The 13,243-nt window shown below is 45.5% G+C and overlaps 1 protein-coding gene across 1 annotated transcript in view; it reads right to left on the bottom strand.

Annotated features, from left to right (window-relative positions):
• Positions 1-12,532: 12,532 nt before the first annotated feature.
• Positions 12,533-13,243, bottom strand: part of prkn (parkin RBR E3 ubiquitin protein ligase) — a 79,574-nt gene continuing 78,863 nt past the window's right edge. Inside the window, exon 12 of the mRNA XM_080848751.1 lies at positions 12,533-13,137. Within this exon, the coding sequence (XP_080704877.1) occupies positions 13,028-13,137 (110 nt within the window). The 3' untranslated portion in view covers positions 12,533-13,027. The remainder of the gene's footprint in view (positions 13,138-13,243) is intronic.

The raw sequence follows: 13,243 nt of genomic DNA, 5'->3' as shown, positions 1-13,243 counted from the left end.
TGCTCATGTTCAGCCACCGATACCTAAGCACACGTTTGCAGTCACAGACCCGCCAGTTCCAGCTCTATTGTGCCTTTATCTAACGGTATCGGTCATATGGCCAGCGCACCTCTCACTTTCCTGTTCTGCCATGGCAACGCTGACATCGAGCAGGCGTTGCCACGGTAACGGGTGGGCTGAAGGCGGTAGCCCACCTGTGGAGCGCTCCCTGAGGTGAGGCCGAGACATGCGAGAGCAGGTAATTTATCACACAGTGCAGGTGTCACCAGCCTGCCTGGGGCCGTCCACACCCCCCCCAAAAAAACCACACACACACATCGCCATGGTTACTGACAAAGCTTGAAGTAGACCCTGGTTGGCTAGGGTTTGGGTTGATAGCCACTGTTGTGTGAATCCACTGAAGCACAAAACAAAGAGGCAGTTTAGGAAAATTCATCTGCCTGCTTAAAATGGATATTAAAACCATCTTCCCATCATGCTCCTGCTGTTTAAAAACAGCATGGTACAAAAATATCTCTTTCAGGGACGGTTTTTTAATATTAGGAATAATATCTTATAATATGCGGAATAATATTTTGTAATATTAGGAATCATCATATCTGGGCATAGCTTTTTGGAAGAGTTGCCTTTGGCCTAACAAACTGTGGTAACTATCATAACTGTGTTTCATATAAATAAGATAACTGTATATATGTATGCTTGGTGTATGTTTAATATGTGTATCATATAAATAAAACAGCTGTATGAATGTTTGGTGTATGTTTAATTAAAGTGGATCCACCCAAGCTATGTGGCTTCAATACTGCCAGTAAGAGTGAAATGTACCTGACAGTTCCTTCAGTTCTTTGTGTGTGTGTGTGTGTGTGTGTGGATACATCAAATGGCCTGTGCCTCTGGGCTGAGTATCCAATCAGACGTTACCTGAAGGCTCTGACGTGCTTCATCAGCCGCAGCCAGAGGAAGATGACAACCACAGCGAAGAGTCTCAAGCTGTACATATGCAGCGAGCCTGACACCAGGAAGATGTCTGCCAGGTGAAGGCCCAGCACTGCTATCAGCAGTACATACACCAGCCAATCAAATATGTTCCTGTAGACCACAAACCAATCGGAGAGAGTCCAGTGATTAGCTAATGGGAAATACATCATCTAATCAGGTATTCTCATGATTAAAAACAGTAACAGTATACAGTATACAGATAAAATCACCATGGTTACAGTCTCTGAAAGATGAGTTTGTATGGATAACACAAGTGTCCATAAGTGGTTTGGGTGTGTGTGATTGACAGTCTCTTAAATAGGTCCAGGTGTGTGTGGTTGACAGTCTCTTAAATAGGTCAAGGTGTGTGTGGTTGACGGTCTCTTAAATAGGTCTAGGTGCGTGTGGTTGACGGTCTCTTAAATAGGTCCAGGTGTGTGTGGTTGACATTCTTATAAATAGGTCTAGGTGTGTGTGGTTGCCTCTGAAAGAGGTTTGGGATTTTACGGATCTATAAGATGTCTCTATAAGATGTCTCTATAAGATGTCTCTATAAGATGTCTCTATAAGATGTCTCATTAAGATGTCTATGTAAGATGTCTATGTAAGATGTCTCATTAAGATGTCAATATAAGATGTCTGGGTTGGAGTGAGAAGGGTTTTTACCAAAGGTCCTGAGCATAACTGCCCTTCATTTTCCGGATGAACCTTATCTGCTCCTCCAGGTAGTGCCTCTCCTGTGAATACAGAAACAACCCTATTTTAGAGCACACACACGGGCACACACACACACACACACACACACACACACACACACACACACACACACACACACACACACACACACACACACACACACACAAACACACACACACAACATGCAAATACACAAACTCGTACAAGGACCAACAGAACTAACAAAACACACACCCGATCTAATCACTCATGTAATGCCTCTCTTAATGAGAAAAAACACACACACCAGGAAACCCTCTAATTAACTGTTATTTACTGAATGGAGTATTTGCACCCAGTGCCTCGGGACACTGTACTACAAGTTTGAACAGAGATGTGTGTGTCTGTGTGTGAACGTGCATGCGTGTGTGTGTTTGTGTGTGTTTATTGTGTGAGTACCTCAGGCCACATGGGGTGTGTGCAGGCCAGGTCTTCGTTGATGCGCCTGATGCTCCAGCTTTGCCATCGTTTAAGTTTCCGGCGAGAGACCTGGACCTCTCGCACCTCACGGAACACCTCCTGAGCCGTCAGCAGCAGAGCGATCACCACCACCAACACACGCCACCAGTCCTACACACACATACACACACACACGCAGTGTGAGATCCTCAGAGTGTTCAGATTTGTGTCTGCATGTGTCTGTGTGTTTGTTTGGCTCACCTCTGGGAAGACGTACGGCCGCCCCTTGTCCCTGACCACAGACACAGAGATGGCCACTGTGGTCCAGGCCAGGATGAAGAGGAAGTTCAGCACAAGGAGTATCCATGCTCCCAGCCTGCCAGGAATCACACACACACACACACACACACACACACACACACACACACACGCACACACACACACACACACATACAAGAGAGTGTCTGTATTGACTCCTAAGCTTCACGATGACTGGATGATCCTGTGTTAGGTTGGGTCAAAGTGAATTTAAGGTAAAGACATATGCTGAAGTTGCTGTAAGGAACTGAACAGCCATAAATACCTATTGGGTTAGTGCCCAGCTAAGGTACAGTACCCAGCTATGGTAGAGATAGTGTACCCAACTACTATAGATAACCCAGGTATCATAGAGATAGTGTACCCAGCTACTATAGAGTACCCAGGTACCATAGAGATAGTGTACCCAGCTACTAAAGAGTACCCACCTACCATAGACATAGTGTACCCAGCTCCTATAGAGTACCTATCTACCATAGACATAGTGTACCCAGCTAGTGTAGTGTACTCACTGGTCATAGAGTACCCACCTGCCGTAAAGATCCCACTTGACAGTGATGAGCTTCAGAACCACAGGGTGCATAATGAGGTCCAGCTTTCCCTGACGCACGATAAACTCCAGCTGACACACACACACACACACACACACACACACACACACACACACACACACACACAGTTATCAACACATGAAAAACAGATATAGGGTTATTCACACAATAACAAACCAAATAACACTGCAACAGAGCATATTCCAATTAGGAAACGATTGTCATAAAACATAATTACTGCAGTTGTACATTACTTAGAAATGGTTGTGATTATCACATATTAGCAAAGTATCATACCGGCGATGTTGGCTCACTACAGACTGTTCCTGAAACAAACAGGCAAAATATTTAAACACGTTATGATTAACCATTAAACATTTTATGCTTACTAAAAATGATTGAAACATTATATTTAAAAATGATTTAGACATTATATTTGGGATTGTGTTCATATCTACCGAAAACATAACATTTGTGAGCAGAACAGAAAAGCTAGGCTGCCTTGACATCGATGTGCAACTCAGAGCTTTGTAAGTGCAGTTATGATAAGAGGCCTGTGCTGCAGCGTAGAAAGAAACATGTAGACTTGCTCAGCCTGTTCATGCCTGTATTGTTTAACATGTGTGTGTTGGCTTGTTTTTTTGTGTGTTATAAGTAAGTGTGTGTGTGTGTGTGTGAGTCTGTGCGTGTTAGTGAGAGTTTGGTTAAAATGGCGTCAAAACGGCAGGCAGGGGAGTGTTCTGCTGTACCTGGAGAATGTGAGTTCTTCTTGCAGTGCGGTTCTGGTTCCAGCAGGTGGAGGTAGTAGAACTGCTGCCGGGTCATTCTGTCCGTCACATGGAACTGATTCAGGGCCAGATGGGCCTAGCGGAACCAAACAGAACCTAATTTTTAAGCCTTGATATACCAGTACAAACAGAACTCATCCTTCAAAGATATGACTTCAGGTAGAACTTAGTCTTCAAGCCACACATACTGGTTCCAAACCTTCAAGTTGAAGGCATGATATACTGATGCCAAAAACCTCACTTAAAGCAGGAATAGTTTCAAAAACTAGCACGCTAACTACCTAAAAGGTATGCAAACCTTGCAAACAACACCAATAGCCCAGTTGACACTGATAGAAGCTTGCCAACTAACTGGTGTCATTTGGCAGTAAAGCTGGCAATGTCATGCTGTAAAAGCTTTCTTCCATTTTTGCAAGGTGTTCCAGCCAGGAACTACATACCGATATCCTGGATGGCTAGTGGGAAAGACACAGGTGTTTATCTGTCCTTCACATGACCATATGCCTCATGTTTACATCATGTATATGTTTGACCTGTGCTCTAGGCCATGTAGGACATGAACAAGTGACAACTGAAACCAGCTGGTATAATCCCATACATTCAGCTCATTGATATTCAGTGACCCGTATCCTAGCAACCAGTTGATTGGCACTCACCACAGGGGTCATCTTGCCAATCATGGCGGTTATGCAGAGCTGGCCATCAGAGTCCTGCACCCCTGCATCCGCCCCCAGCTCAATCAGGGTACGAGCTGCCTCACTGCGGTCTGGGTCAAAATACACACACACACACACACACACACACACACACACACACACACACACACATTGACACACACATAAACCCACATACATGGTATATCAATGTTAGCTTACAGCTATAGGGGTATCCTCTGTTTATAGACTTTCTATCTTTCCCCTCTCTCTGATTCAAACATATACATGCACACACACACACACACACACACACACACACACACACACACACTAGTGGTATGCCGAGGCTTACTACTGACTGTAAAGTTAATCTGTGTTTATAAATTCTCTACCCCCCCCACCCCCATACACACCCACACACTAGTGGTCTCTGCCTGTTATTATTCTCTCTCGCTCTCTGAAACACACACACACACACACACCAGTGTTGTACCGAGGTTAGCAGCTAGCTGGAGCGGCGTCCTCTGTTTGTAGTCTCTGGCGGTGATGTCAGCCCCGTGCTGGAGAAGGATCCTGAGCGCGCCCACTGCGTCATTCTTAGCAGCAAAGTGCAGAGGAGTCTGCTGGTCTCTGTGTGTGAGCGCACTGATGTCCGCTACTCCAGGAGACAAACACACAGACACACAGACACGCATAGACACAGACACAGACACAGACACACACGCACACACACACACACACACACACACACAAGCACACACAAACACACGCACACATACAATAGCACACATCAGGGTCAGAGATGTCCGTGGCTCTCTGTCTCTGATCTATATGTCTCAAAACATGCAAGCATTAATGTCTCATACAGGTACATACTCACATGCACACACACACAACAAGATATGTTTGCGTATACACACTAAACTACAAACACTAAAGCTGTTCCCCAGTTTTCAAAGGGAGTACAGAGTGCTCTCTTTCTAAGAAACCTAAAGAGAAATCTAGGCTTTCCTGCTTACACACACACAAACACACACACACACACACACACACACACACACACACACACACACACACACACACACACCTCTTTTTTCAAGCAGGTAGAGGACCATCTCCTCGTAGTCAAGTGCGGCAGCCACGTGCAGGGGTGTGACCCCAAACACATCGGCCCTCTGCACATCTGAACCCCTCTCCAGGAAGAACCGCATCACATCCACGTTCCACGCCCGGGAGATCTACACGCACACGCACGAGCCCACACCGGTAGACACACACACACACATGAGCATGCACACAAACACACACACACATATGGGCAGACCCACATAAACACACACACACAAACAAATGAGTGCACACACACACACAAACAATGTACAGTATTCAGTATTCAGACCCATCACTTTTTTCACATTTTGTTATATTGCAGCCTTCTGCTAAGATCGTGTCAAATTCATTTTTTTCCTTCATTATTCTATACTCAAGTATCACACCGTTTCTCTTGATTATCTTGGGTTTGAGATGATCTGTCCATGAACACGCCCACGCTTGCGCCTATGCCTGCGCTAGCATTGCTGACATATGTTAGAGTACATATAATTACATACCTCAACGTTAGCGACCTGACAGCACAACATTGGCTATGGACAGATGTTTTATTTTGGTCAATATAGACAGATATTATGTAAGGCCATAATGCTTAGGCTGTATACCTATATGGTGACAGGATGTTGCTAAGAGGTTTGAAAATATATGTACTGTATGATAAATGATCTAACCACATCTCTCATTCAAACATTTAAAATAGCTAAAAACCAACACACTACTACTAAACTACATTTCCTATAATGGAGAGTGGGGATCTGACCTCGTGCATCACTGTCTGGCCGTATTTGTCCGCTGTGTTGGGGTCAGCTCCGTCTGTGAGAACTCCATTCAGGAAAGGCAGGTCCACCTTTCCAACACACACAATCACACACACACACACACTTCATGTACACAGTTTCTGTTAGAACCATTCGCAAACAAACTTCTTTGTAGAACCATCTGGGACATCATCTAATAATGTAGGGTACAGGGTCATACCAACACCATAGTCATGGGCACCATAGCCAGAGAGCACCCTCACTGATCACTAACGCACTAACTTTCAATGATCACTAACTCACTTACCCTCACTGATCACTAACGCACTAACACTCAATGATCACCAAAGCACTAACCCTCACCGATCACTAACCCTCACTGATCACTAACGCACTAACCTTCAATGATCACTAACACACTAACCCTCACTGATCACTAACGTACTAACCCTCACTGATCACTAACTCTCACTGATCACTAACCCTCACTGATCACTAACCCTCACTGATCACTAACCCTCACTGACCACTAACCCTCACTGACCACTAACCCTCACTGATCACTAACCCTCACTGATCACTAACCCTCACTGACCACTAACCCTCACTGATCACTAACCCTCACTGATCACTAAACCTCACTGATCACTAACGTACTAACCCTCACTGATCACTAACCCTCACTGATCACTAACACACTAACCCTCACTGATCACTAACGCACTAACCCTCAATGATCACTAAAGCACTAACCCTCACTGATCACTAACCCTCACTGATCACTAAACCTCACTGATCACTAACGCACTAACCCTCACTGATCACTAACGCACTAACCCTCACTGATCACTTACCCTAACTGATCACTAACCCTCACTGATCACTAACCCTCACTGATCACTTACCCTCACTGATCACTAACCCTCACTGATCACTAACCCTCACTGATCACTAACCCTCACTGATCACTAACGTACTAACCCTCACTGATCACTAACACACTAACCCTCACTGATCACTAATGCACTAACCCTCAATGATCACTAAAGCACTAACCCTCACTGATCACTAACCCTCACTGATCACTAAACCTCACTGATCACTAACCCTCACCCTCACTGATCACTAACGCACTAACCCTCAATGATCACTAACCCTCACTGATCACCAACCCTCAATGATCACTAAACCTCAATGATCACTAACCCTCACTGACCACTAACCCTCACTGATCACTAACCCTCACCCTCACTGACCACTAACCCTCACTGACCACTAACCCTCACTGATCACTAACCCTCACTGATCACTAACCCTCACTGATCACTAACCCTCACTGATCACTAACCCTCACTGATCACTTACGCACTAACCCTCACTGATCATTAACCCTCACTGATCACTAACCCTAAATCACTAACCCTCACTGATCACTAACACACTAACCCTCGATGATCACTAACCCTCGATGATCACTAACCCTCACTGATCACTAAAGCACTAACCCTCACTGATCACTAAAGCACTAACCCTCACTGATCACTTACCCTAACTGATCACTAACCCTCACTGATCACTTACCCTAACTGATCACTAACTCACTGATCAATAACCCTCACTGATCACTAACCCTCAATGATCACTAACCCTCAATAATCACTAACCCTCACTAGTCACTAACCCTCACTGATCATAAACCCTCACTGATCTCTAAGTAAGGGATAATGTATAGTCCGGCGGTCATTATCAAAAAAAATCGCAACGGGACGAACAGGTCTTGTTTCGTCCTGAAAGGAATTCTTTTTCAACAATGACCGCCGAACATTATCCCGATTTTGTTGCCGTTTTGTGATTTCCGCTAAGAAAAAATTGTTCTCAAATAGAACTTAAAGTTTCAGGTGTTGTGTAGCAACCCCATTGTTTGATGAATTCAAGTAACAATAATTTTCTGTTACGTTTAATGACCAGACTACAGTTCTTGCGGAATGATATGAAAGATGTGAATTAGAAGCACAAAACCTGTTGCCAATGACAGTGGTCATACATTTTTCGCAGCAGTGAATATAAAGAAATGACAGACCTTCGAACGTTGGGGTGGCCCATTCAAATCAACTGAACTTTTTGCATGTGAGAACATGGGACCCCTCACTCACCACGTCTGTCTCCTCGTTGCTGGCCGCCAGCACTCTGAAGTGGTCCAGGAGGTTCTTGTTGAGACGCAGTGTGTGCTCCAATCCGTCCACAGTGTCCTCGTCCCAAGCCAGGCCCTTATACTTCTCACCAATGCATTCTCCTGACACCACACACACACACAAACACTTTAGCACACCCTTATCATTATCCTCAACGATGCATTTTCCCAACACACACACACACACACACACACACACACACACACACACACACATACACATACACACTTTAACACACCCCTACCATGATCCTCACCGATACATTCTCCCATTATGCACACATACACACGTTTACACACATACACATACTCACACACACACAAACACACATGCACACACGCACACACACAAAACAGCCCTATTGTCATCACCACTAATGCATTCTCCTGTCGCAGACATGTGGAACATTACACACACTTTCACACAGCCTTAGCATTATCTTCACTGATGCCTCCTCCCAACTGGACGTGTGGAAGGTTACACACACTATTACACACCATGAAACACCTAGTCACTCAAAACACAACCTATATATCATCACAGTTGTCATCCTATCACACACACACTTTAACCCCAACTTAACCCTTAGTCTTTTGCTAACACAAACCTGTGAAAAACTCCCCAGAGCAGCATATCATCACCTCCACCATCACAAGCATTTACAAATTGTTCAACTTGAAGATCATGAAGATGTGTGTGTGTGTGTGTGTGTGTGTGTGTGTGTGTGTGAGAGAGAGGGAGAGAGAGACAGAGAGAGTGTGTGTGTGTGAGAGAGAGACAGCGTGTGTGTGTACCTGTGGGTTTTTTCCTAACACACTTCTGTGCGGCTCTTTTCCAGCGGCTACAGGTGTAGGAGGCCCACTGGGCTGCCATCCGAACCGCACTGGACACCGTTGTCCTGGAAACCTGTGTACTGAGAGAATGATGTGGCACCTGTAGTCACACATGCACACACACACACACACACATTTTTGCACAGAGAAAGAAATGATGAATGACTTCTCACACACATTCACATCTGAGATATCAGAGCCTTTTGGAACATACAGAAAAAAACCCTCCACAGGGCATTCACTGGTACCTGCATCAAAGGTTTAAGGATGATTTCTGGTAAAATATGAGGAAAAATATAATTAAAAAAGTGTGCCATACTCACCGGACCAAGAGGTCCGTCAGTCATCTCTAGAACCGGGTTATCCTTCCCGGTGGGACTCACGCGCCGATGTCTCCGCATCCTCCGGTTCTCCCAGGTTGCCCTCAGCACCAAACGGCCCCTTAACTACAAGCAGCTTAGCAGCACTAAACTAAAGCTCCACAGGGCTAGCCGCTCTACTCTCACACTGCTACACAGCTAGCAGTCACCACAGTCACCAAGCCTGCATCAACACCACTAGCGCAGCTAGCATCCACACCAGTTAGACGACTAGCATCCCCAGCCACAGTCACCCAGCCCACTGCCGCACCATCAGATGAAACTTAGACCAACTCATCTACACACTCAACACCCAAACACAAACACATAAAGCCTCTGCACTTGTATACACTGCTGTGTTTCCACAGGAAGAGGCCACATACACTCACTGCGGGGGGTAGTGGACACCACTGACGCGGTGCAGGCCGGCCTCACAATCGGTAGCACTGAGTTGCACCGTAAGCCGAAACAGAGCCTATTGTGAGACTACAATGTGCACCAGAGCTAACCTTTAGTCACTGCGGCTGCAAAACAAACTAACCAGGGACACCCACTAGCATAGAAATACTGCTGACACCTGAGGGTGGGGGGGGGAGAGAGAGAGAGAGAGAGAGAGAGAAAGATGAAAAGAGGCACAGAGAGAATCGAACTGAACTGAGAGCTAGAGAGACAGAGAGTTAGAGAAAAAGAGAGAGAGAAAGAGAGAGAGAGAGATGGAAAAGGAGGAGAAGTGAAAGAAAGACAAAGCAGGGGGAAAGAGTTATAAACAGACAGAGAGAGAGAGACAGACACAGCGATGAGCAACCCCTATGGTTCTTACCGACTCAAACACCAAGAGTCTTCACCTGACGACGTATTAAACACCAAGAGTCTTCACAAGATGACGTGAATCAAACACCAAGAGTCTTCAACAGATGACGTGAAGTAAACAGAGAAAACCACAAGACGCTCAGGCATCGTCGTCTCCTTCAGTCTTATACGGAAGTCACGTTTGCGTCACATTCGCGTTGGGTTGTTCAGGCACACACTGCCGTAAAAGGGACAACAACTTAAGCAGTAAAGCACTTGACCCGGTTACTGAACCCTCCATCTAACTTATCTTAGCGTGGAACAGCCCATCAGTCCTGCTATCTGCCCTGGTGACTGTTTAACTGCACCTGGGAGGGGAGGCCTTCGTGTTTGGCCAGGGGAATCAGATGGGCTGTTTATGGGGCCTTCATGGGAAGATCATGGGAATGGAACTATGGAGGGACTTCAGATGTTTGTTATTGTGATCTAATCAATATAGATGCATATAGTCATGCACACGCACTTTGAGCTGGTTACAAATAATATATAGCAAACATTTACACACACAGCCTGAGAGTTCTATTCTCAGATATCAGTCACATAAGATGTACACACAAACCCTACCCCACTGACAAGTTTCTCAGAAACAAACAGAAAAAAGCTCTCTGTCTCTCTCTCACTCACACGCCCGCTTGCAGTCAATCAACCATACATAAAGTTTCTCAGATACAAACAGAAAAAGCTCTGTCTCTCTCTTTCTCTCTCTCTCTCTCTCTCACACACACACACACACACACACACACACACACACACACACACAAACACACACACACACACACACACACACACACACACACACACACACACACACACACACACACACACACACACAGAGCTTAAAGGGGAGGCCCCACAGAGCAGGGCCAGAGTGTCAGTCAGCAGTAGCAGTCTGAGGGACACGGCAAGAGTCAGCGGGCAGGTTGGACACGACTCATCTAGGGCCCGTAAGGGAAACAGCAGTTATATCACCGGCATGAGTGGTTATAGCACCTTCCGGGGTGGTTATAGCATCTGCCTGAGTGGTTATAGCACCTGCATGAGTCGTTATATCACCTGCCTGAGTGGTTATAGCACCTGTCTGAGTGGTTATAGCACCTGTCTGAGTGGTTATAGCACCTGTCTGAGTGGTTATAGCACCTTCCTGAGTGGTTATAGCACCTTCGTGAGTGGTTATGTCACCTTCCTGTCTGGTTATAGCACCTTCCTGTGTGGTTATAGCACCTGCCTGTGTGGTTATAGCACCTGCCTGAGTGGTTATAGCACCTGCCTGAGTGGTTATGTCACCTGTCTGAGTGGTTATAGCACCTTCCTGAGTCTAAGGGGCTTTACAGGATAAGTATAATAATAAACGATTCAGTAAAACAAAAAATATCGATTTATGTTTGATAAAATATATGAGGAAATGATTGATAAACAAGCACAAACGTGCTAAAAAACACTTAAAAGTACCAAAAGAGGAAACAGCTCTGAAATTCTAGAGTGTAGGGTCCAAAGTTGCAGAGTTTAGGGCCCAAGTTTCAGAGGTTAGGGGAAATAACTGCAAAAGAGGGGTCACCCTCAGATTCTAGTGTGGACTCTGAAACATGATGTACCAGTCATACCTGCACTCTCTTCTCCTCCTCCTCCTCCTCCTCTCTCTAGCTCATCCTCTCAGCCCTCTGCCTCTCGTATCAGCAGCACCTGACCAGCCCTCACTGGCTTTGCTTGACACAGGTGAGGGCATGTCTGGGGAGGGGGAGATAACACTCTCCAGTATAGTGAATTTGGAAAGCAGTGATGATTTTAAACGCTTTGTGTCCCATCTACATATTGCTCCACTAAGGAGAAAAGGTTACTGATTAACACACACGAACACACGCGTATGTTGTACTGCTGAAGTCATGTTCTGACATGTTCTATACAGATGCACCGACAGTCCCCCCACCCCCCCCCAAAGATAAAAACACACAGTCAGATAGGGAGATAAACCCAGATAACATCAGATATGCAAATTAAAGACTCAGATATGCAAATTAAAGACTTTATTTGTCTACATAAAAACTAAACAAGGGTCAAGGATCAAGTGTCCCTCTTTTACGACTCTTAGTTTACAGCATCTTAAAGAACACACCAGAGACAACGGCACGTTCCCATGATTCACACTCATTACAGCTCCCATGATTCACGTTTTTAAATGTGCTTCAGAAATAAATTAGCCATCCGTTGTCTTTCTGAGTTGTCACTTGTATAATTGTCATGTGTTTGTTCGTTCCGTGTACTTTGTGGGGACTTTGTCGTGACTTCAAGCAGGTTTATTTTCTGACAAAATGTGACTGGAACCGGACCTGGACCTGATCTTGTCCAGATCTAGTGGATCAGCGCCAGAGGTGGGCAAGAACAGGGCTAGAACTAGGATATAACTAGGATAAATCAGAGCCAGGACAGAGCCAGGACAGAGCCAGGACAGAGCCAGGACGGGTCAGATGGGTTGTCTTCTGATGCGCTGCTCTGTGGATGGCGTCTCATCCGAACCAGTGGTTGCCCATGCACTCCCTGTTCCACTCCACGCGGCAGAGCCAACACCACTCAAACTTACACTGGGCCCGCGGGCACACCATGTGCATACAGCCACCTGTAAGGACAACAAACAGGAACATTACAATTATGTGAGAGAGACTGTGTGTGTGTGTGTGTGTGTGTGCATGTGTGTGCGTAAGTGTGTCTGTGTGTGTGTGTCT

Source organism: Sprattus sprattus (assembly GCF_963457725.1).
Source record: "Sprattus sprattus genome assembly, chromosome: 12".
Classification (NCBI taxonomy): Eukaryota; Metazoa; Chordata; class Actinopteri; order Clupeiformes; family Clupeidae; genus Sprattus; species Sprattus sprattus.
The sequence above is the reverse complement of the archived record's forward strand: the minus strand, read 5'-3'. Positions and strand labels throughout refer to the sequence as shown.